General features: G+C 39.6%; 2 protein-coding genes across 2 annotated transcripts; both read right to left on the bottom strand.

The window, feature by feature from the left end:
* Nucleotides 1-4,353: 4,353 nt before the first annotated feature.
* On the bottom strand, nucleotides 4,354-21,602 carry LOC103550434 (complement C5-like). The gene is made up of 6 exons (XM_070596963.1): nucleotides 21,564-21,602; nucleotides 20,237-20,418; nucleotides 15,905-16,043; nucleotides 13,425-13,640; nucleotides 10,347-10,476; nucleotides 4,354-7,095 (listed from the first exon to the last, which is right to left on the bottom strand). Exons 1-6 carry the CDS (start codon nucleotides 21,600-21,602, stop codon nucleotides 6,950-6,952), a joined length of 852 nt encoding a protein of 283 aa, XP_070453064.1. The 3' UTR covers nucleotides 4,354-6,949.
* A 1,279-nt stretch (nucleotides 21,603-22,881) lies between these two features.
* LOC103555554 (proline-rich protein 13-like) lies at nucleotides 22,882-23,507 on the bottom strand. Its single transcript, XM_070597026.1, has one exon. The coding sequence runs from the start codon at nucleotides 23,417-23,419 to the stop codon at nucleotides 23,009-23,011; it is 411 nt and encodes a 136-aa protein (XP_070453127.1). The 5' UTR covers nucleotides 23,420-23,507; the 3' UTR covers nucleotides 22,882-23,008.
* Between the last annotated feature and the right edge of the window lie 1,432 nt (nucleotides 23,508-24,939).

The raw sequence follows: 24,939 nt of genomic DNA on the forward strand, positions 1-24,939 counted from the left end.
AGTCTTCCTCTGTTTTGTATGTGGGATGCCGCCACAGCAGGGCCTGATGAGCAGGGTGTAGGCCCACACCCAGAACCCGGACCAACAAACCCCAGGCTGCTGAAGCGGAGCGCACGAACTTAACCACTATGCCACAGGGCTGGCCCCAGCATGATTTTAACTTTTAACCAAAAATTTTAACGAATTTGGTCAAATATTTAATTTTTGTGATATCAAAATAGAAAAACAAAATCCTTGATTTAAAGTGTCTAAAATATATTAAGTATAAAAACCAAGGTGCAGATTGGTAATATCCCACAGGTACAAACAAAATACATGTAAATAGAGATAGAGATGTAGATATAAATGTTTCTATAGGCAGAGAAAATTTCTAGAAGGGTATAAAAATTGTAAACAATGGCAATATCTTAGAAAGCAGGCGGGGAGTGGGGTCAAGGATTTTTACCTTATACTTCACACTCTCCTATACAGTATTAGTTTAATAATGAAAAGTAGTGTAAATTTTTAACAAAAAGGTAAAGAAGGATGTACCAAAGCAAATCAAAAAGGCAAGAAAGGATACAAAGCAACAAGAAACCACATTCAATAGAAAACATAACAGAACGGGAATAAGTACAAACTGAACAAACTTGAATGGGCTTAAAATATCTCATTAAAAGTTAGATGTTCTCAAAACAGGTAAAGAACAAAAAAACTCGTCTAGAAATGGATTTAAAAGGTATACACTGGGGCCAGCCTAGTGGTGCAGTGGTTAAGTTTGCACGTTCCTGTTTGGCAGCCCAGAGTTCACCAGTTCGGATCCCAGGGGTGGACCTACTTGTCACTTAGCAAGCCATGCTGTGGCAGGCGTCCCACATACAAAGTGGAGGAGGATGGACATGGATGTTGGCTCAGGGCCAATCTTCCTCAGCAAAAAGAGGAAGGTTGGTGGCAGATGTTAGCTCAGGGCTAGTCTTCCTCAAAAAAGAAAAAAAAAAGGTATACACTACCACCAAACGATATAGGAAAGTTGAAAATACAGGAATAGAAAATCATATACTAACCAAATACTGACAAAAAGTAAGCTAGTAGTTAAATAATGACTTCTGATAAAATAGAACTCAAAACACTTAAATGAAGTAAAGAGGAATATTTTATGTGCATAAAATTACAACCTACTAAAGAGAAGAGAGAGTCATAAACATTATGCACTTAGAACATAGCTTTGCAATATATACAGCAAAAAACTCTAAGAAATATAAGGAGACATCTTAATCAACAATTTAATATTGAAAATAAACGTAATAAACTTTAAAAAGTTAGAAAAAGAAGAACAAAAAACCAAAAAAAGTAGAAGGAAGAGATTGATGGACTATTAGGGAAAACACAATAAAATAGAAAACAATTATAGGGGGCTGGCCCCATGGCCGAGTGGTTAAGTTCGCGCACTCTGCTGCAGGCGGCCCAGTGTTTCGTCAGTTCGAGTGCTGGGTGCGGACATGGCACTGCTCATCAAACCACACTGAGGCGGTGTCCCACATGCCACAACTAGAAGGACCCACAACTAAGAATATACAACTATGTACCCGGGGGCTTTGGGGAGAAAAAGGAAAAAATAAATAAAATCTTTAAAAAAAAGGAAAACAATTATAGACGTGATCAACAAAACTAAAAGCTGTTTCTTTGAAAACACGATACAACAAACTCTGGCAAGTCTGATGGAGAAGAAAAGAGGATACAAATTAACAACAATACATATAGGGAAATATTTTTGTAACCTTGGGGTGAGGAAAGCTTTTCAAATCAAGACACCAACCCCAGCAGGTCTAGGCAGATTTGGCCACCTAAATATTAAATACTCCTAATGCCATAAACAAAGGTTAAAAGACCAATGGATTGCGAGAAAATGCTTGCAACATACTGATCATATTTTACATGTGTGTGCGTGTGTTACATATTTGCAACTTATATAACCGACAAGGATTGGTTTCCATGGTGTACAACAATGCCTATACAATGATAAGCAAAAGATACACAAGCCAAAGCCAAAATCGACAAAGGTATAAAAGGTTAATTCATGGGAGGAATATCACTGAACAACAACATATGTAGACACATGTAATGATTGTCAAATTACATGGAATCAAGTTGCTAAATAAAATGAGATATCACTTTTGATTTATCAGATTGGCAAAAAATATAGATGAATAATATCCCATTTTGGCAAGGGGGTTAAGGAGTAGGCCTTAAATACAATTAGTTGGAGTGGAAATTGGTACCATCTTTTCAGAGGGCAATTTTCAAGTATACATCAAATTTGTAGATGTGCCTACACTTTGATTCAGCAATCCTATCTATGACAATACCATCTATCTTATAGGAAAAAAATACATATATGCACAAAGAGAGATGCAAAATGATATTTTCCTTTGCAAGACTGTTTCTAATAGTTGAAAATCTGTGGAGAACTTAAATACCCATTGTAGGTAGTTGAACAATGGCCCCCAAAAGATATGTCCAAATCTTAGCTCCTGGTACCTGTGAATGTGACCTTATTTGGGAATAAGGTCTTTGCAGACATAATTAAGTTATGGATTGAGAAATGTGATCATCCTAGCTTAGGGTGAGCCCTAAATCTTTATAAGGTGTCCTTATTACATATAAGGTCTAAGGTGTCCTTATAAGAGAAAGAGAAGGAGAAGACACAGAAACACAAGTGAGACAGCCATGTGAAGACACAGGAAGAGACTGGACTGATGCATCTATAAGATAAGGAATATCAGGAGCCAACAGAAGTTCAAAGAGACAAGGAAGTATTCTTCCCTAAGGCCTTTGGAGGGAGAGTGGTCCTGCTGACACCTTGATTCTGGACTTCTGACCTCCAGAACTGTGAGAGAATGAATTTCTGTTGTTTTAAGACACCAAGTTTGTGGCAATTTGTTATGGCAGCCACAGGAAATTAATACACCCATTAGTGTATGAATGGTTAAATAAATTAAGGCATATCAATATCATCAAATACTGGATAATCATTAAAAAGAATGAGACAGCTTTCTCTGTACTGACATGGAAATAAGTTTGTGATATTCTGCTAACATTAAAAAAAGGCACATTGCAGGGGCCCATGGTGTAGTAGTTGGGTTTGGTGAGCTCTGCTTTGGCAGCCTGGGTTCACAGGTTCGGAACCTGGGGCATGGACCTACATCACTTGTCAAGCCATGCTGTGGCAGTGACCCACATACAAAAGAGGGGAAGATTGGCACAGATGTTATCTCAGAGAAAATCTTCCTCACGAAAAAAAGAAAAAGTACATTACAGAAGTATATGGATCCCATTTATGTAGCATGATCTCATTTATGTAGAAATCTGTTCACAGTAGTTAACCCTCTGGGGCAGGGGGAGTGTAAGAGAACTGACAGAGAATTTTTTAATGTTTATTCTTAAATTTTTTATTTCTTTTCCTCTAAATTTTATTGTTTGGCTTTTTTTTTAAGCCTATAGACTATATTACATATATATATATATATATATATATATATATATATATATATATATATATATTTTTTTTTTTTTTAGGAGGATTAGCCCTGAGCTAACATCTGCTGCCAATCCTCCTCTTTTCATTGAGGAAGATTGGCCCTGAGCTAACATCCACGCCCATATTCCTCCACTTTATATGTGGGATGCCTGCCACAGCATGGCTTGACAAGCAGTGAGTAGGTCCACACCCAGGATCCAAACTGGGGAACCCTGGGCCGCTGAAGCAGAATGTGCGAACTTTTAACCACTGCGCCTTTAAATAAAAAGTTATTTAACAAGCAGAATGTTTGCAACTACGGAGGTGATGGACGTTAAACTTATTATAGTAACCATTTCACAATATATAAATAAGTCAAATATATTGTACACCTTAAACTTGTACAATGTTATAAGTCAATTATATATCAATAATACTGGAAAAATTTTAAAAATAAAAGATTTTAAAAATAAGTTTTAAAAAGTCATTGACTTTAAGGGGCTGGCCCCGTGGCCGAGTGGTTAAGTTCGCACGCTCCGCTGCAGGCGTCCCAGTGTTTCGTTGGTTCGAATCCTGGGCGCGGACATGGCACTGCTCATCAGACCACGCTGAGGCAGCGTCCCACATACCACAACTAGAAGAACCCACAACGAGAAATATACAACTATGTACTGGGGGGCTTTGGGGAGAAAAAGGAAAAAATAAAATCTTTAAAAAAAAAAAAAAATCTTTTTAAAGTACAATGTAAAATTAAATTGCAATATTTTTCTTAGTTGTTCTCTGCCCTGACTTGCGTGATCTCCACAATCATACAGTTAACTAGAATTCAAATGAAACCAAAGAAAATAGGTTGAAAAGTAGGTCATTAAACAAAATTTTAATAAATTGCATTCATCACTATTGTCCACACAAACCATATGAAACTGAACTAAAGGAAATTCTTTTCTATATATGATTATTGGAATTCCTTCTACTTCTAATATTTCTTGTTGGCTATGCTTTGTGGCAGAATCAAGAATAATATTTTGGTTCTTCAAACTATACTATTTTCTTTCCCCAGATTCTAAGTATCACTCAGGGCCAGTGACACATGCACAGAATGCATATCACAGATTCATTTAGTCAAGTATTTTCATTTTACAAATTAGCTCTTAGAGGATAAATAATGACCATAGCTGCTACACAGTGAATTGGTGGTAAAGCTGGGACTAGTGGTGTCCAAGTTAATATTACTGCCACTGCCTGCTCTGCTTTTTCGAGTTAACTGCAAGAGTTTATACTTCATTTTTTTCTACATTAAACCTATTTTGGAAGTACTTCTTCCCACGGCAGCACGAACTCTGCCTGGCACCCTCCTACTGCACTGCCTAAGGAGTAGGAGTTTTTACATGTACCTTGCCTTCCCACGATTACAGAGATGTGAAAAGTCTCATTCCACAGGTGATTTGCCAGGTTACAACACTGAGAGAAAGCTCTGGAACAAATCGGGCCAATGGTAATCCGTGCAGCTCTTTCCTCCTTTTGATAGGCTCCATAGTAACAGCACTTCCGCATCCGGGGATGTTTGAAATTGGAGGCTGAGATGATGATACCACCATTCTTAGCCAGGGACAGATTCCACATCTTGAGGCTGGACTAAGAGGCCGTGGTCCAACTTCTTCCCGGGTGCCCCCTGCCCACACCCCATCTAGTACCACTGGTCGACCAGCCCCTGCCGCAACAGCTCCAGAATGAGAAATTGTTTCCTCCCTAGGCAGCCTGTTCCACTTCAGAGAGCTCTAATCGCTGGAAAATTCTTCCTGACATCTTCTAAACCAAAATCTAACTCCTATTACCAGCCCCCTTGTTGGTATTCCTCTTGTGCAGAAAAACTCACGTAATCACAAGTTCCTTGAATATTTGAAGATAATCATCATGACCGCCTAAGTCTTAGCCTTTCTCTGGTAAACATCCCTGGGATTTTTTTATTCAGATCATGTGTTCATGGGATATGATTGGTTTCAAAACCCTCATATAGTCACTCCCCACTGGACACTCACTTGGCTGAGACAGTCAGGCTGCAGTCAGTATAAAGCCTGCATGGGTGTACAGAAGATCAAGAGTGTTCACTTAGGTTGTCCTCTTGTTTTCTCAAAAACCGCTGAATGGGACTTTAGAATTGATCATGTCCTTCTCTGTCACGTAGAGATGAGGAAAGGGTGATGCAAAGAGGGGAAGAGACTTGTCCATGTGGCCACAGCTGTTAAGGGGCAGAGCCAGGGCTGGAGCCAAGAGGCAGTATTATGAGGTGAAAGGCCTCTGGACCACAGAATGGAAGCTCTGATACTTGTGGCAGCCCCATCTCACCCAGTCATTTGGACTTGCAGAAACTCACTTTGCCATCAATAAATGATTGTAATTTCTGTCTAGCCTAGGTCAGAACATGGCTTTGGTAAGGGGGCTTTAAAAAGAATAGAGCATTGCGAGTTACTGTTTATTGAGTTCCTCCTGAGCTAAGTGCTTTTCCTGCATTATCTCATTTAATTCTACTAACTCTGCAAGGCAGAAATTGTCTCCATTTTGCAGAAGAAGAAACTGAGGCTCCAGGAGATTAAGTAACTTAGCTAAGGTCACATAGCTATAAATAGTAAGCCAAGAGTCAAGCCCACTCTCTGATTCTAAAAACATTGTTCTTTATGTGATGTCTTCTAAAGATGCTATTTTGACAAGTACCTACTGTAATGGGAAAACTTTATTGATGTCATCATCATTAGTATTAAAGCATGGTATCTGTAACTCCTCCAGTAATTAATGTTATTGACAGTGTACCTGAAATCTAAGTGGTATATAAAAACTGGTTCTTTCAGACCCACCTTCCCAAATAATCTGGACAAGTCCTGAATATCAATGCACCAAAGAAAAGGAGTAGCGCTCAGTAGAACATAGTGGTCACCAGTGCAGTGGGCTCTGCTATCAGTCTGACTTGGGTTTGAATTCTCCCTGTGCCTTTCACTGCTCCATGACATTGGGCGTGTTAATTATGATTAATTTCTCTGTGTCTTGATGTCTTCATCTGGAAAATGGGGGTAATAAGAGTACCTACCGCATGTGATGGGCATGAATGTTCAATGAGAAAATCTGATTATGAGGCTTCCACAAAGCCTGGCACATAGTAAGTGCTTAATTAGGGTTAGCTATGATTATTTCATCCTAAAGTTCATCAGACCTAGCTTTTGTGAGAATTTAATGGAAGTCATACATTTAACTGCTATACCAGCTACCCTGACAGAGAGTAAAATCTGAGACAATTAAAAACTGACTCTATTATAACTACAGAGAATGAACATGATGGTGACCTGTTTCCTTTAGGTTAAGACTGTGATAAATAAATGGAGGTTAATTTACCCAGTTTGCCTTCCCCCTATGGAAAATAGAAGCTGGAAGTGCCCACCGATCTTTTTCACCTGCTCTACATCAACCAGCTAGAATGACAAAATGTAGCAGACCCTGGGCGATTCCATCATAACTTCTGAAAACAACAGGAGACATTGGAGCACCTGGATTTTCTATTTCCTCTTTCAAGTCTCTTCTGGACCTGAGAATTTTCTTAAATGATCCATCTGTTAAAAAAAGAAAAACAGAGAATATCCCTTAGAATAAATGCTTCCATCAAATTATCTGAATGATCAATTCACAGAATTGGACTGGGCACATTTTATCAGAGATCATGTTCTATTTCCTACAGCAATTCTGATCTCTATATGCCCTTAGTACAGGGATGTATGCGAGTAGAGTGAGCATGTTTCTTGGTAGTGGTATCATTATTTGCTCTTTGAAGAGTATTACCTCAAGAAGCTCAAATAGGATAAGAGAAAAAGCAACGAATACATACATTTTAAAGGTGGTTTCTTCACCTCTTTAAAATATATTTAGTGAGTGCCTCCTCTCTTCCATTAGAGAACAGAAAGATCAGTAAAATCCAGTCCCCAGGATCAAGGGATATCTCAAAAATCTAAAGACGTGGAATAGGAGTTCATTCTATTGATATTATAATGCCATACTGAGTACAAGGGAACAGTTAGGGGCTGAATTGTATCCCTAAACAAATTTGCATATTGAAGTCCTAACCACCCCCCACCCCACCCCATACCTCAGAATGTGACCGTATTTGGAGATAGTGTTTTTAAAGACGCAACTGAAGTTAAAGTAGGTCATTGGATGGGTCCTAATCCAATACGACTGGTGTCCTTATAAGAAGAGATTAGAACACAGACGCAAACAGAGGAAAGACCCTATGTAGACACAGGGAAAAAGTGGCCATAAAAAGCCAGGGAGAGAAGCCTTAGAAAACACCAACCCCACTGACACCTTAATGTTGGACTTCCAGCCTCCCAAACTGAGGAAATAAATGTTTGTTGCTTAGGCCACCCACTCTGTTATGGCAGCCCTAATACAAGAGGAGAGCACTAATACAAGAGGAGAGGTCAGTTCTCCAAGGCCAGCTTGGGAGTAGGGGTTAGTGGAGAAGGTGAAGCTTGAGCTTTTATAGCAAATTGGAGGAGGAAGGCACTCCAGGCAGAGGTGTGATAGAACAAGGGTCCCTCTCAGGTGCCCCAAGGAGACAAGTGAGGTTTGAGCACAGGGCCTTTGAAGAAGGAAGGAAGGAACACAAGAAAGGAGATGATCTTGGAGCAGTTTAATCTCACCTAAGATAGATTCTATCCTGTAGAGGTAATTGGAAGCTGACAAAGGGTTTTACACAGAGTGCTGACAAGCTTATCAGAATTGTGCTGTAGGAGTGAAGGAATGGAAAAAGATATTCCGTGCAAATGGTAATCAAAAGAGAGCAGGGGTGGCTATATTTGTATCAGACAAAATAGACTTTAAGTCAAAATTGTCACAAGAGACAAAGAAAGACATTATACAATGAAAAAAGGGTCAATCCAACAGGAACATATAACAATTATATATGCACCTAACATCAGAGCATCTAAATATATAAAGCAAATATTGACAGAACTGAAGGGAGAAAAGACAGCAATACAATAATAGTAGGAGACTTCAACAGCACACTTTCAGTAATGGATAGAACATCCGGCAGAAAATCAATAAGGAAACAGAGGAGTTGAACAACACTCTAACCTAAATGGACCTATCAGACATATACAGAAATTCTACCCAACAACAGCAGAATACAAATTCTTCTCAAAAGTACACAGATTTTTTTCTCCAGGATAGATTACATGTTAGGTCACAAAATAAGTCTTAACAAATTTAAGAAGATTAAAATCATACCAATTATCTTTTCTGACCACAGTGGAATGGAACTAGAAATCAACAGCAAAAGGAAAATTGGAAAATTCACAAATATGTGGAAATTAAAGAACACACTCTTGAAGAACAATTGGGTCAGAGAAGAAATAGAAAAGGAAATTAGAAAATACCTCAAGATAAATGAAAATACAACATACCAAAACTTTTGGGATGCAGTAAAAGCAATGCTAAGAGAGAGGTTCATAGCAATAAATACCTAATTTCAAAAAGAAGAAAGATCTTAAATAAACAACCTAACTTTACACCTTAAGGGACTGGAAAAAGAAGACCAAACTAAGTCCAAAGTTAGCTGAAGGAAGGAAATAACAAAGATTAAAGCAGAAATAAATGAAATAGAACAAATCAGTAAAACTAAGTGTTGGTTTTTTGAAAAGATAAGCAAAATTGACAAACCTTTAGTTAGACTAACTAGGAATAAAAGAAGATTCAAATAAATAAGATCAGAAATGAAATAGGAGACATTACAACTGATGCCACAAAAATAAAAGGGATCATAAGAGACTACTATGAACAATCATATGCCAACAAATTGGATAACCTAGAAGAAATCAAAAGGATAAATTCCTAGAAACATACAACCTACCAAGATTAAATCATAAAAAATATAGAGTCTGAACAGACCTATAACTAGTATGCAGTTTGAGTCAGTAGTAAAACACCTGTCATCAAAGAAAAACCCAGGACCAGATGGCTTCACTGGTGAATTCTACCAAACATTTAAAGAAAAATTAATGCCAATCCTTCTCAAACTCTTCCAAAGAATTGAATAGGAGGGACACTTTCAAACTCATTCCAGGAGGCCAGCATTACCTTGATACCAAAGCCAGATAAAGACACCACAAGAAAAGAAAACTACAGGCCAATATCCCTGATGAATATAGATGCAAAAATCCTCAACAAAATATTAGTAAATAAAATCTAATAGCATGTTAAAAGGAGCATACACCAAGACCAATGGAATTTATTCCTGGATGTAAGCATGGTTCAACATATGAAAATCAATTAATGTGATGTACCATTTATATATGGTGGAATACTATTCAGCCTTAAAAGAGAAGGAACTTCTGCAATATGCAGTAACATGGATAAACCTTGAGGAGATTATGCTAAGTGAAATAAGCCAGTCACAGAAAGACAAACAGCGTGATTCCATTTATATGAGGTATCTAAAATAGCCAAATTAATAGAATCAAAGAGTGGAATGGTGGTTGCCAGGTGCTGTGGGAAGGGAAACTAGGCAGTTACTAATAAACAGGCATAAAGTTTCATTAAGCAAGATGTGTAAGCTATAGAGATCCGCAGCACAACATTGTACCTATAGTCAACAATAATGTATCGTACACTTAAAGTTTTGTTAATAGGGTAGATCTCATGTTAAGTATTCTTACCACAACAAAATAAAGATTAAGAAAGTTTTAATTAAAAAAATTATGCTGTGGGAACAGTGAGGATTTGGAGAGAGAATGAGTGTGGGTCCAGGAAAAGCTGTGTATTTCCATAACAAAAATATTAACGTTAGTTGGTTGAAAACAATTACCATCTTGCTGGGAGTCATCTGCATTTGCATTGGTGAGGACAGGGAGTCCCGCTAAGTAGAACACTTCAGCACTACTCCTGCCACCACCTGTTCCACAGTCCTGGTCACTTTTACCGAAAGATCGAAGTACCTGTTCAGAAAGGAAATCATTCCCCCAGAAAACAATATTCAGTGGCTGTTATGAGGAATACCTGACTTGTGGATAGTGTTAGTTGCAAGTCACTCACTTTTAAATGTTAAAATCTAATTCTCCAGTTTTCCAAACCTTTCTTTCTTTCCCTAGTTTTCACCTCATGAGTTTTACAAACACATGCTATTCAAAATTCACTCAAGAGCCAAGACTTCAGCACATAACTTTGATATGGAAGTTCCTAGAAAACAACCTACACTCTCCCTTTTTGAGGCTTTGCATATTGAATTAACTAATAAAATATCCTTTGAATGAACGAATGAATGAATGAACAAGTAAATGAAATACTCACTACCCCTCATGGTCCTTTTCCAGCTCTAGGTTGTAAGTTCTGAGAGGGGTGAGACCCTGCATTTTACTGCTCCACCCAAGATAGAGAAGAGCACAGAAATGGGTAAGGATGCTCAGGGAATTATTTTTGGTGCGGAGGGTTGACTCCTCCTCAAAGCTTGTGACCATGACCCATGTGACCCATGAAAGTGTATGGGCTATTGCGGGTGGGAGGGAGGGACTTGGCTGGGGAAGGGACAGGCAAGGGGAGACAGCTATTCATGACTGCAGTTTCGTATGTAGCCATATAGTCTCCCACACCATGCCCCTGTTTTCTGCTCCCCTCTCCATCACCTCTCCAACGGATTTAATACACTCAGTGCACTAGAACCCCAGCATTTTCAGTCATATCTCTTCCCTGGAGTGAGCAAGAAATTTAATTTTATGCATTAGCTTAAAAGGTGCCCTCTCTCAGAGTCAATAAGGTTATTGCTTATTCCGACAAACAGCTTAGTAAACAAGATGATGTCATCAGTCACTGAAAGGAAGATAGTTTGGAATTGGTTGCATTTGAAGGTTTGTTTCTGAATGTGGATTTAACTACATTTTAGTTTATTCCCAGAGAAAATTGCCTTTTAGCATTTCACTGAGGATATTCCCAAATAAGTGTGTTCATGTAATATAAAATAAATTGGAGGGTAAACTAACTGGATAACTATCCTTTATATATCTAAAAGGATAACTAAAAGAAGTAACTCAGACCAAACAAGTCACTTGCTTCTACTCTGTGCTGAGATTCCACCCAGGCCCTAAGTCACCTAATATCTCTGTGTCTCAGTTTTCCTCGTGGATAACATGGGAACTCCACTAGATAAAGATTTTAAATATCTTTATCATTGATATGCATCTCAGAGGATGGTTGTGAATATTCAATAAGATAATGATTTAAAGTTCTTACAAGAATATTCCGCACACAGTAAGTGTTCAATAAATGTTAGCTGTTGATATTATTATCCTTAAATCTAGCTGAGAAGTCAGACATTAGTATAATTGCATCCTTTTCCTTTATTCTGCTCCCATGACTAACCCCCAGAACCCTTAGAGAATCCTGGTGGCCACTTGGCCCCAAGCCACGCCAAGCATCAGTAACCACAGCATTTACCATACTTAACTCTTTCCAAGGGATTTTTGCTTCTTTCTTGGGTGCCATATATAGCACCGTTCAATGATGATAATGCTACCTACGATTCTGACTGAGTTTCCACAGTAAGAGATATAGCTTCGCCTGGAGAATATATGTCTTTATTTGGAGACAAATGGATCTAAAATTAGTTGAAAAAGAAAGTATGTTAAAGTGAGATTACACAGTCACTCAGGAGGAACTCGGGCTGGGGAGAGTATTCGGCTCCCCTGGAGCTGGTTGCCACACTTTTCTCCAATATTTAGATGGACTGAGTCAGACACTAATTCTGCAGTCTGCTCTCCTGTCATGGTGTAATAGACTAGGAGACGGGCTGTAGGAACCATGTGCTGAGTCACGGAAAGGTTTAAAAGTTGGTAGGATGAACCTGGGAGCTTCTTCTCTGTGCCAAAGTGTACAGTTTTGCCCTTAGATGAAATCTAAAAATACACAGTAACAAATACTCATCAGAGTGGACTTAAAGTTGGGCTAGTAGTTAGGCAGGTGACAAAGAGGAAGAGAATTAACATCCATTGAGCATCTACTACGCATTAGGCACATAAACATGAACATATTCAATCCTCCCAATTGCATATTGTGGTTTTATTCATTTAGTAGTTATAGAAATTGAAGCTCATAAGCTGTCTCATTAGCTTAAAAGGTGCCTCTCTCAGAATCAATGAGGTTATTGCTTATTCCAACAAATGACCTAGTAAACAAGATGATGTTATCGGTCACTGAAACAAAGATAGCTTGGAATTGTTTACATTCAAAGGTTTGTTTCTGAACATGGATTTATCTAGGAAGTGAACTCTGACCTTGCTGACTCAAAGCCCATGACTTTTCAAATATAATATGCTGCTGATCTTGCTAGTTCGTATTTTAAACAGCAATGAACAACGCCTGGGAATCACTACATCCATTCTTGAGCTCAGGACTTAAATTCTTCCCTTCATAAACAGGGAATGTTCTTAAGGAATGCCAGCAAGGCCTGGCAGTCCGATGCTTGGTAATGAAACGTTGACCAAATGATTGGCGGTGAAACGTTGCTGAGGTCACTGACTAGTCTGGGGACTGAAGGAAGGCTCTGATCAAACCCTTGGCATCATGCCATAGAAGGAATATCAGTCTAGGAGTCAGAAGATTGTGAACAAAATCCTAAATCTACCACCAACTACTTGTGAACACGGCAGGTCACGCAACCTCTCCAATCTGTTCCATTGTCCCCCAGCTCTAAGAAGTGTTGTGAGGCTCTGCTATGGGGATGTTTGTGAATGTGCTTTATAGACTATAAAATGCTATGTGAGTTCACCTATTCATTCACTAAATATCAACTGAGGACTGTTTTGTGTCAGATAAGAATCGTTTAAAAGATTATTTGCATAAGAAAATGCTGCAGGTAGGGGACTAGATGCAAGTAAGATAGTATTGAATTTACCAAGTAATTGTAGTGTGTAATCGCGTCAACATATGGACTTTTAAGGGTAACAGTTACGCTCAGATGTTCTCCCATAAGCAAACTCTTGTAACTGTCTGTCCAGCTAAGGGAAAGGAGACTTTGGCTACGTGATTTTGTAGGCCACTGCTTGATAGTCGTTGCTGGCCTGATATTCTTGTGGATTCTTCTGAATTCTTCTGGGTCATCAGTTTTGACCTAAAGAAGATAGTGTCAATAAATGTAAAACACTAATCCTAAACTTTGTATCAATGATGACAAAGATGGTAATGGTGGTGTTGGTGTTGGTAACCATTAATACTTTCCCAGCATTCACTTAGTGCCAGTTCTGGTTCTAAGTGTTTGACATGTATGAATGTATCCACATACCTTATAAATCTTCAGGCTTCACAGCATCTTATGAAAAGCAGATTGGCATTCCACTGCCTTAACAGTAAGGTAAGCTATGTTATCAAGTGATTACAGAAAGGCCATTGATTAAAAAAATAATAAAATTAACTATGAAAATCTAGGCTACAGTGGAAGAGTTCAGTGAAGTCAAAGAAGAGAAAGGATCTTAGATCTAGGGTTGGCCTTCTTTCTTAAATGACATACCAACTTATTGACTCATTTCCTTCTGCCACAGGCTAGCAGAAACTAGGAATTTGGGGAAAGGGAAAATGTGGGTAGAGATGTGGCAATAATTCTTAAAAGCTAACACAGACATCAGTTGTGAATGGATATGGTGGTGAATAATTTTACCACTTCTCAGGAGAGAGATGGGGAGAAGGATTTAGGAAAGTAAACAAGATCTGTTCTTGAGGGTAAAGTGCAGGGTCACAGTGAACTCATAAATATACGTGCCATGCTGTACTAGTTCTTGAACAAGAGGCTGGAAACATCTATGTTTTCCTTGAAGCTGAAGAATTAGGTTATTTGCTGGTGAATGTAACTTGATAACAAGAACAGAGGAAAAATGGTTCATGCTATTAGAGAAAAAGGAGACAATGATATTTGGCTCTTGTTTAGGTTTGGAAAGAAATGTATGCATTCAGCCAATCAATATTTACTGGTCCCTAATATGTGTCAGGAACTATGCTAGTTGCTGGGGACAAACGTAAATAAGATGGACACAGCTCTCGCCCTCAGGAAGCCTGAAATCCATGAGACTTTCATGGGGTAAGGAAAACATACTCATATTAACAGAGGGTAGTTAGAGAAGGACATGAGTGGAGGACATGATTGAAAAGTTGACCCCCAAATAAGCAGGAGTTAGGGAATCAAAGAACTGAGGAAGGAGAGTTTGAGGTAGACCTGCAAAGGCCTGTGGCAATAGAGAGCAGGCTATTAGGGAGTGGCAAACTGCCCAGTGTAGCTGGAGTTTGAGGTGCGATGGGAAGAGTGATGAGCAATGCGTTTGGAGAGGGGAGCAAGAACAAGGTCAATAAAGATCAGATTTGTGTCTCAGAAAGATGACTCTATCTCCTTTGCCAAAACGAGGAGAGTGACTGGAAGGAGAGTGAATAACTAGGTGGCGGTGGGGCTGTTCACTGAAACAGGGCAGTGGGAGAGGTCTAGGTTTGAGGCTGGCAGGTGGTTGGTTGTTAGTTTTGGACAAAGCCATGTTTATGCTTCTTTGAAAGATCCAAGAAAAAGATACGGAGAAGGCAGCGTCTGTAAGGATCTTGAGTGTTTAGGATGAGTCTTCAGCATAAGCTATGGGAGCAGATGGAATCACAGAGGATATATGTCAAATAAAAATGTGTCGGGTAAGAAGACAGGAGGGTCTAAATAGAACCCTGAGGATCACCCCCGTTTAGAGGGCAAGCTAGGGATTACTGGTCCAAATTGGAAGGTATAAAGAGAACAAAGGAGAAAAAGACAAAGCAAGGAAATGTGGAGTCACAGAGGCTAGAATAGATTATTGAAAGAAAAAGACAATGGTCCACTGCACCAAACGTCTTAGAGAAGGCAAGGACGATAAAGACTGAAAAATATCCAGCGATCTCGGCAAGTAGCTCCAGGTAACCTCGGTGAGAGCAGTTTCAGTGGAGTGGTGGGGGCCGAAGCCAGATCTCGTAGTCTGAGGAGATCTGGGAGGGGAAGAAAGGAATGCAGGCTATTCTTTAGTGTAGTTTGCATGTGAATTGAGGAAGAGATGACGACAGCTGGAAATAATGGACCAGAGAAGACCCTGTCTGTATTCTTGTGTTCCACTGGCAGTTCTTGTTCTAAAGTTTCCTGATTGAATAGTATTATGTTTAGCATAAGAAGAAAAAATTACTTCCTAGACACAAAATTGACACTCATATCCTTTATGGAATGTTCAGTACACTGAATTGTATTCCCTGTGCCCACAAGTCAAATGTTTCAGAGAAGTTCACTAGGCTTATACATAAAATCTCCCTCATCTTTCCTGCATGCTAGCGACCACACAGACTGAGGTGCTATTAGAAGACAGAACAAACGAGAATTTTGCTCACGTGAAACTCCAGCACTGTCACGTCAGAGGGAATGTTAACTACAAATGAAGCTACTCCATCATTGTAATTTGTTGTGCTTTTTCTTGGATCCAGAACTGTCTTCTCCGGAGTTTCGCCTTCAGGGTTACTGTGATCCCTCCTGCGAAATGGGCAAAGGCACCCTTCACCTGCACATGGTGGACCAAGTCCATTCCAAGAGTTAATACTGACTCTTTAACAAAAAGAAAACCCTAACATAATCCATTCCCAAGCACGGGCTTGGTAGAATTTAATTCAGTAGTCAAATGTGGTTCTCTTATCGTTGTGTTTTAACCACTCCTGGCATATATATGAATTACATTCAGTTCAATGTACAGTTACTGAGTGTTTAATAAGAGCAGGGCACTGTGCTATGTGCTTGTATATAAGCCATGGGTTGAGTGAAATTATTACCAGGCCTGGATCTAGACAGTTGTTTTTCAACATGGCCTGGTCCTATTTCTCCCCGCCCTCATTCTATTCTCCATTTAAGTGTTTACACTGAAGGTCACACAGGAGCAACATGTAGCAGAGATTCTTTTCCTCTGTCCTTTCACAGACTAAAAATGCACCGTATTAGATTTTCTAATCTAACCTTGATGGAATATGGAATCCCAGGCTTCAGGAAAAGAGGAGTAACAACCAAATCCAGTGTGTAGGGAGAGAGGATGCATTTGACATCAGTTACTTTGGTTTCTTGGAAGAATCTACTTATTGGAATAACATGCATCATTCTGAGAATTTGGCAAGTACAATGCAGCACATCAGTCTGCATGGGCACCCATTCTGTCCCTCTGGATTTCTTTATCTGGATAAGGACAAGCCATTCATCCATTCCTTGGTCATTCATATGCACTTATTATCCTAAGTCTGGATGATTGCTATGGTCACTGTGGAAGAGCCTGGCCACTCCATGGACTAGTAAAGTGTGGTTTTCAAGAGGTTGGTAAGATCCCCATTCATGAGTTTCAGCTACAGCGTTCAGTGCCAGACCATCTATCAGACCATTTATCCCATTTATTTTTCTTCAAATAACCAAGCAGAGCCTCATGCCTGCAAGTAGTCGACAATCTGGTTAAAACAGACACTCAAGTGTGAAATAGCACGTTCTCATTTTCAAGGCAACATTCAAACAGATACCAGGTAGTATGGTAGAAGATGTGTGTAAAATATTTAATAATATGTAAGCAAACACCCAAATGACTCAGGGATGCTTTCATAATGTGAATAATTTTACCATCTTATTTGTTTATTGCAAGTAAAATTTTCTGGTACCAGCATTACCTGTTCTTTTTAATAACATAAAAGGCTATCCTAGGGGCCGGCCCTGTGGCGCGGCAGTTAATTTCGCACATTCTGCTTCGGCGGCCCAGGGTTCCCTGGTTCAGATCCCGGGTGTGGACATGGCACTGCTTGGCAAGCCATGCTGTGGTAGGTGTCCCACAGATAAAGTAGATGGAGGTGGGCATGAATGTTAGCTCAGGGCCAGTCCTCCTCAGCAAAAAAGAGGACGATTGGCAGCAGATGTTAGCTCAGGGCTAATCTTCCTAAAAAAAAAAAAAAAAAAGGCTATCCTTTGCATGTGGAGTAGGGAGGTCACCACTACAGAAAGATGTCTTTCATGAGCATCTCCCCCTCACAGAGCTGGTGGACAGTATTTTGGCAGAGCATATCTGGCAACTGTACTTGCCCAACATTGCAGATTTCTATCCAAATTTTGGAATAAGAAAAGGCTGTGAGAAATGAATTTCTAGATTATTTTAGGAACTCATCTGTACTTTCATTTACTTCCACAAAAATATTAAGGTAGTTGTTATCTAAATCTTTTAGACTTTTATATGACAGATTTTTAATTGCCTTTGAAGTATTAAAATTGATTTGTGCAGCTCCATCGATCGGCTGTGTTTCAAAAGGGGGACACAAAGATAGAAGCTGTAGTATTAGAGAACTCGCTAAGAGGGAATAGCAAATTCTGCTTTCATCAGCCTACAAAATCTTCACTTGACAATGACATTGTGGTGACAGCTAGTGGTAACACAAAGCATAAGCTTGAGTCTATGAGGTACGCTTATAACTGATTAAGATTTAGGTCATTTCTTTGGAGCCTGAAGCCTCAGGCCATATTGCAAAATCACGGAAAAAGAACCCTGGGTAGGACTGAAAATCTTTGAGTCAAAATCATGTCTCATCCTGTTCAGCATCTGAGGCTATAATTTGGGTACTACTATCTATCTGACGAAACCTTATCTAATGTCCTGGATACTATGTCCACAAATAAATAAAACTGCTACTGGAAGCAGGTTTTTGCAAACTCAAACTTCCAAATCGAAGACAAATATCACTGTAACTTAATTGTTTTCATCAGTGGAACCTCCAGAAACCCAAGTATTATTGGTTTTGTTTTGTCTAGTTTAGTTCTATGAACTTTTAGGAGTGAAAGCCCGTTTTTAAACTCTATACTCTGGTGAATTGCCCCCAATTCTCCATTTCTGTGAAGGTAACTTGATCTCTTCTTACCTTTGTCTTTTGTTTTGCTTCAAGCATCATTTCTTTTCCACTATCATCTAAATCTTCTCTTAACCCAAAAAAGACAGAAATTCAGCCTCAGTTACATTCTTATTATAAGAATATCTGTCAGAAGAGAATATAATAAACCCCTTTTTTGATAAATCAATTACGGGTAGTGAGATATAGATAAAATATAACCACGGGAAATTTGCTTTTTACTCTTGAAACAGCGTTCGCACCCAGTATTGCATTTTATCCTTACGCTCTGCAGAGGCAGAGCTAAGGTAGGTATTTTTATTCCCGTTGACAGATGAGGAAATTCAGTCTCAGAGGGATGAAAAAGAACCTGCTGAACTTCCTGCGGCTTTTAAGTTCATAGCAAATTAGTGGAGAAGTGAGCTGAGGACCCAGGTCTCTGTAAGGGGCATACTTCTGTGACTGAAGCATGGTGTGGCAACAATAGGGACCCTCTCCTCAATGCTCCTTATAGCAAAAGGCGCAACACCACATCCATCCCACATGTACTGGAGGCAAGTTATTTTCAGCTTAGCCCCATATTTGCCTTTTGAGTCAAAGAAAAACATGAACTTTCCCTATTTAAATATAAAACAGGCAAGCCAGTGTTCCCACTAGCTCATCTGCCAAGTGTGATTTTTGGGCCTGTTCAATCAATTCTATAACCACATTTGATAATTAAGTTGTATGATCAATTAATATTAACTAGGTCACAAATAAGACGTGAGTGTTTTCATATCATATTTCTAATACCTAAGCAGTTGTAGTCACCTGAATAGTCACCACGATATTCAGTCTTCAGGATTATTTGCTTACAAGAGTGTAAAACAATTGTAAGACTGGAATCGGCAAATACACTTCAGGAAATCTCCCTGAACCCACTTCCCACAACTCTGGGAGATACTATTAATCACAGCAGCTTTTACCTTGACCCTCCGAGTCTTGCTTAACATAGGACCCCAGGCAAGCACTACCAAGCAGCCATTTTTGACTCTGGAAATGAAACCTGTTTGCCATTCAGGGGCTAGATGAATCTGAAAATAATAATTTTCTTACCTAGCTTTTAGAGTAATCTTGTTAAGTCCTCAAAGTTTTTATGGGTAATGAAGTAATTTTCTGGTTCTATTAAGATAAAGAAGTGTGGTTTTGCCGAATATAAACCTAAGCAAAAAAATTATATCCTTTAAACTCTATTTCAAGCAAGGAACCTTTTATTACAATGAGATAGACGAACAAACACCAGTACCATAGATATCCTTCCCTCTTGTCACACAATCATCAATACCCCTCGGAAGGCTATTTATCCTCCAGTCAGGGGTCAGTCTCATCTTTCTGCTCCAGCAGTGATGGCTTTACTAGAGCATGTGTGTTACTGTCAAAGTGTGAGCTCCATGAGGACAAGTCCTCATCTTATTTATCTGTGTAAACATTTTCCCCCAGTGTCTTTTATATTGTTTAAGTGTTTGATAAATGTTTATTAAATAGGAAATTTATTGCTTCTTTAGCATCTTGTGTTTATCAATTCTCTTCCACTCAGTGTCCAAAATATGAGCATAAATCTCAAACACTCACGTAGGAAAGACATTTTCTAGTTATCAGCTGTAGAAATTAACTTCCAAAAATGAGGATTAGAACAAAGGGAAGTTTTAGACTTTCCATCTCTTTGAAGCTATAATTCAAATAATACTTTTTGGCTGCTTATAGGACTATGTCTATTCCTTATGTCCATTCAAGAAGTGATGCTAGGTTTCACAATGCTATTTACCACGCACTGCCCTGCAGGCTGCTTACCCCAATCTGAGAGGCTGCCCTCTGGAGAGAAGGGAGACTCGGCTCCACGGCGGCCAGGGCAGGTGGTGAGCGGCTGGCAGGAGAGGGGCAGAGCAAGTGTCTCTGTTCTGGCTGCTTCTCTCCGCGTCAGAGAAAAATGCCCTCCAGTGTACCGGTGAAAAGACAGAGCAAGGACTTTGAAACTAGGAACAGTGTCCAAGAGTGTCAATAAGCAACTCCAAAGTTGAGGTTAATTGCTTCAGAGGGCATTCCGCTGCTGCGGCTTTAGCAGGTTATATGTTTCAAATTTTTACACGTGCTTGCTCTTCTCTCCTAATTATAAACACTTCTCTATCCCCTCATCAACCTGCTGTGCAGAAAACATGGTTTAAACAGCTCAGTAATGAATTTATATAAAAACATACAAATTAATAGTCTAGTAAGCCCCTATGGGAAATGAATAGAAGAAATTCTTTATAAGTTAATTATTAGTACAATTAATATGAATATTTCCAAAATAAGTATCCTATATTTTGTCCCAAACATTGTAATTTTCCAAACACATCATCAATTTTTAGGGCCAATGGGAAGGAGCACTGGCTTGGGGTTCAGAGGGAGCATTCTTGCTCTCAGCCTGGACAAAGTGGCTGTGAGAACCTAGACCCCATTTCTCTGGGTCTGACTCTCCCCACCTGGACTTATCTGTAGATGAGAGGATTGAACCAGATGATTCCTAAGAGTCAGAGAACCACGGGTCTTGCAAGGACATTATCTAATCCCACTCTCTTATAGGATGTGACCCCTTGCAGAACTGTGGTGAGGAAACAAGGCCCAGAAAGTTCAGAGACCGAACAGAGGTGAGCCAGACCAAGAGCCCCAGGTCCTTGGCCGTCTGTCTCCCAGTCCACGTCTGTCCACTGCTCCTCACTTCCCCTTTCTTCATGAGTTTTTAATCTACAAAATTATTGAGAACAGTTTTTTAATTGCACACAGGAAATCTCAGTAATTTATGAGAAATTACCATGGCTTTTAATCTCAAAATATGCAGTTCCTGTTGTTGTGAAATCCTCTTTGTATTTAGCTTTAATTGTCCATAAACCATATCTGTGAAAGCAATACATTTAAAATTTTAGGTATCATCAAATAATATATCTTCAGTTCACCCAATGATTGTAGCTAATATTCAAATGAGCCCCTAGTAAGGGCCAAGCACTGTTCTAAGTGGTTTACATGTGTTAACTCATTCAATCCTCACAAAAATTCTATGGAATAAGTTATATTATTATTTTCATTTTATCATCAGAAAAATGAGGCCCAGAGAGGGGAAGTAACTTGGCCAGGAACACACAGCTACTAGGTGGTGGAGCTGGGATTCAAACTTGGTCATTCTGGCTCCAAAGCCCTCGACCACAACTCCATGCTTAGACGACCCTGACAGCAGCTTCAGATTTATGCACCACTTAATTAACATACCATATTTGAAAGGCGTTTTAAAATTATAAACAAAATTGTGCATTTTAAGAAGTTTAAGAATTATAAACACACTGAAGTTTGATTCATTCTCTAGTATAGCACAGTATATATTCAGCTGGAAAATATTTTTAATTTAAAGGCATTGATTACTCAGTTGATGAACTCATCTTGAAGCTTAATTGTATTAATAGATATAATATACTATACAGTATACCAGAAAATAAGACTACATTTCTAGGACCCTTTGATCAGGTTAAACTTATCAAAATGATACCAATATATAGTTTTGGAAATTTTACAACTCAAGGCCAGTTTCAGAGGGGCAGCATGGTACAAGGAAAGAGCAAGAATGAGTCTGGCCATCAGAGAGATCTCCACCATTTAAAAACTGTGTGGTGAACAAGCTTATAAATTTCTCTGAGCCTTAATTGCTTTATCTTGAAAATGGGAATGATAAAGGACCCAGCAGAGTGCTTGGCACATAGTAGAAGATCCATAAATGTCAGTTCCCTTACCATTTTGAAGTGTTACATTTTCAAGGCATTATGCAATATAAAAGTCTCAAAATACCTTCTAAGTTCTAGGAATAAATGTCAGAGAAAATTCCAAAGCCTCTGTGGAATATTAAACACTACTAGTAGATATCTTCCATTTGTATATATATATATATATATATATTATTATTTTTTTTTTTTGACGAGGCAAAACAGCTTTATTAGGACTGAGAGTGGGAGAATGAGAGGAGGACCTGAGATGGCATATGAGCTAAAGAGTAGAGATTAGGTTCCAAAATGGCAGAGCTCATCAACCAAATGGACCCCACTTTCCAGCAGCTTTGAGGTTAGTACAATCAATAAAGGCCTGCTGGGAAATGTATTTGCCACTAAATCACCCATGTGCGCCACCATTGCAAAAAATGTACAGGGGTTTTATTTTTCCCCCTGTAATTAAATTTCCACAACACCTCCCCAACCACAAGTATTACGAAAGAAAGGGGAAAAAAATCACATTTTACAGATCTTAGACTTGTCTTCAGCTTTTAGTTCAAAGGTCTCATCATCTTCAAAAAATAGTTCTGCTAAACTCATCAAAATAAACTTAAGCTTCGATAGCTCAAGTTCTATCCAAGTAGTGAGAAGACGGCCTTTGCTAGCCCATTTTCCCTAGCCAGTTAGGACTAAACAGCAGATTGAGGCTCAGATTGGCGGGGGAGGGGGGCGGTGTACATGAGGGCTAATTTCCCCCAGTACAAGATGGCATCTGAAGCTTGATGGGAGAGCAGAACTGGAGAGACTTGAGGGAAGGGTCCAGGCTCGGTGTTCAGTCAGAGTCACTGCTGGAAGAGGAGGAGGAGGAGGAATGCTTGCCATGCTTGTGGTGTCTGTGCGCCTTTTTATGAGCTTTCTTCATTTTCTTCTGCATCTTCTTGTCCATCACCATTCCTGGTCCTACCAGGCCAGGAGCCAAGGGATTCACAGGAGGCATGCCAGGGGCAGGTGGTGGGCATGGTGGGGGGTAGGGACCTGAGGGTGGGCATCCTGGATAGCCTGGCGGTGGCACAGGATGAGCAGGCCCACATGGGGGGAAAGCTGGATTCCCAGGGGGAGGTCCTGGGGGAGGGGGGCCTGGAGGAAAGGCAGGATTGACAGGGGGTGGATGGGCAGGATTGGGACCTCCGGTGTGAGGGGGATATGGACTTGGCCCTGGATGCCCAGCATTGGGATTCCACATGTTCAGGTGTTTCTTCTAGGCTTTACACCTCCAGCGCTTGACTCGTCCTTCTCAGACTCCTGTATATATATTTTTCTCTCTTCTATTATACTCTCAGAATTTTCAGAGCAAGGTCTGTCTCCCACAGTATCCACTACCTGGACCTTGCTGTGGAAGGTGCTCACTAAATTGGACAGAGCAACCTAGCTTGGTGCTTACAGCTGGCAGTATATATCAGGCCCCCTGCCTTGATGCAGAAGAGCTCAGCTGGGTGCCACCTTCCCTTAGGCAGGAAGGACTCTCACTGGGCCTGAGAAGAATAGCCAGAACCAAACTTCGTTTACATTAGCATCTTTCATCCACGAGTAAATGGCTCCATCAGACGGTTCAATAACCCTAGTTCCCGCCACTGCTTTTAAGAGAAACCACTTTATCAACAAATCATTTAAAATACTTAGCATCAGATGGAATCTTGAAGTCAGGAAAACTGATAACTCCGGTATAATTTTTTTTTCCAACCACGGCAACCTCTGACCCTTCTGGATCCTTTGAGCGAAGAGAAAAGCAAGTTATATTTTTTTAAAACAATCTATAAATACAGAAGTCATACAGAAATATAATATGTGATTGGTAGTTCTTATAGAAATATTCACTAAGTTCCTTCCCCCCACAATTCTCCCAAGGTGAAGTAAGATGTCAAAGCTGCCACTGTTTCTTCTTAAAGTGTTTCCAAGCCAGTCTGCTGCAGTCATGTCACTGTCATGGTCATCTCCACATCTTGCTTCTTCCTGGCTCCAGACCTCTGCTCTTTCTGCATGTCCCCTGAGACACAGTCCAGCTTCTCTCTATGAAACTCTCTCTGTGGTTTCCTTTAAGTCTGAGCTAGGACTTGCCCCTGTCCTTTCATATTGCTTCCAGTGTAATTTAGTAATCATCTCCACTTTGCCTCCCCTTTGAGCTGGTCCGCTACTGGTCCTACATCCTCCCTTACTTGGTTTACTGTATTCTGTGTATTTGTCCGGCATCCTGAACTCAAATGCTCACAGAAGGACACACTCCATAATCTCCCAAATAAATCAAGAGAAGCTAAGTGCTGAAGCTCTGGAGCTCTGGATTTGAGTCCTGATTCAGCTAATTATTATCAGTATGATCTCATGATTCCTTAATTTCTCGAACCCTCAGCCTTTTCATCTATAAAAGGAGATAATAATTATATTGATCCCATAAGGTTGCCATGATGATATAATGCATGCCATGCACTTGTCACAGGAACCACAATTTATACTTCTACAACGCTTGTCACATCTGCCCATGTTTCACGGACAGCAAGAGGATACAAACTAATTAACTGACCCACTTTGGAGATGGTGCCACCAAACGGTGTTCTTTAATGGGGCCATCAAAATATATTTCAATGAACGTTTAATTTATACACAAAAATTGTCAATTGGAATAAAAGTATAAAATTACCAGGTTGCACTCACAAAAGACGCTAAATAAATGCTTGCTGCTATGTAATATTGAATAAATTAACACCACAT

The sequence above is a fragment of the Equus przewalskii genome, chromosome 26 (assembly GCF_037783145.1).
Source record: "Equus przewalskii isolate Varuska chromosome 26, EquPr2, whole genome shotgun sequence".
NCBI lineage: Eukaryota > Metazoa > Chordata > Mammalia > Perissodactyla > Equidae > Equus > Equus przewalskii.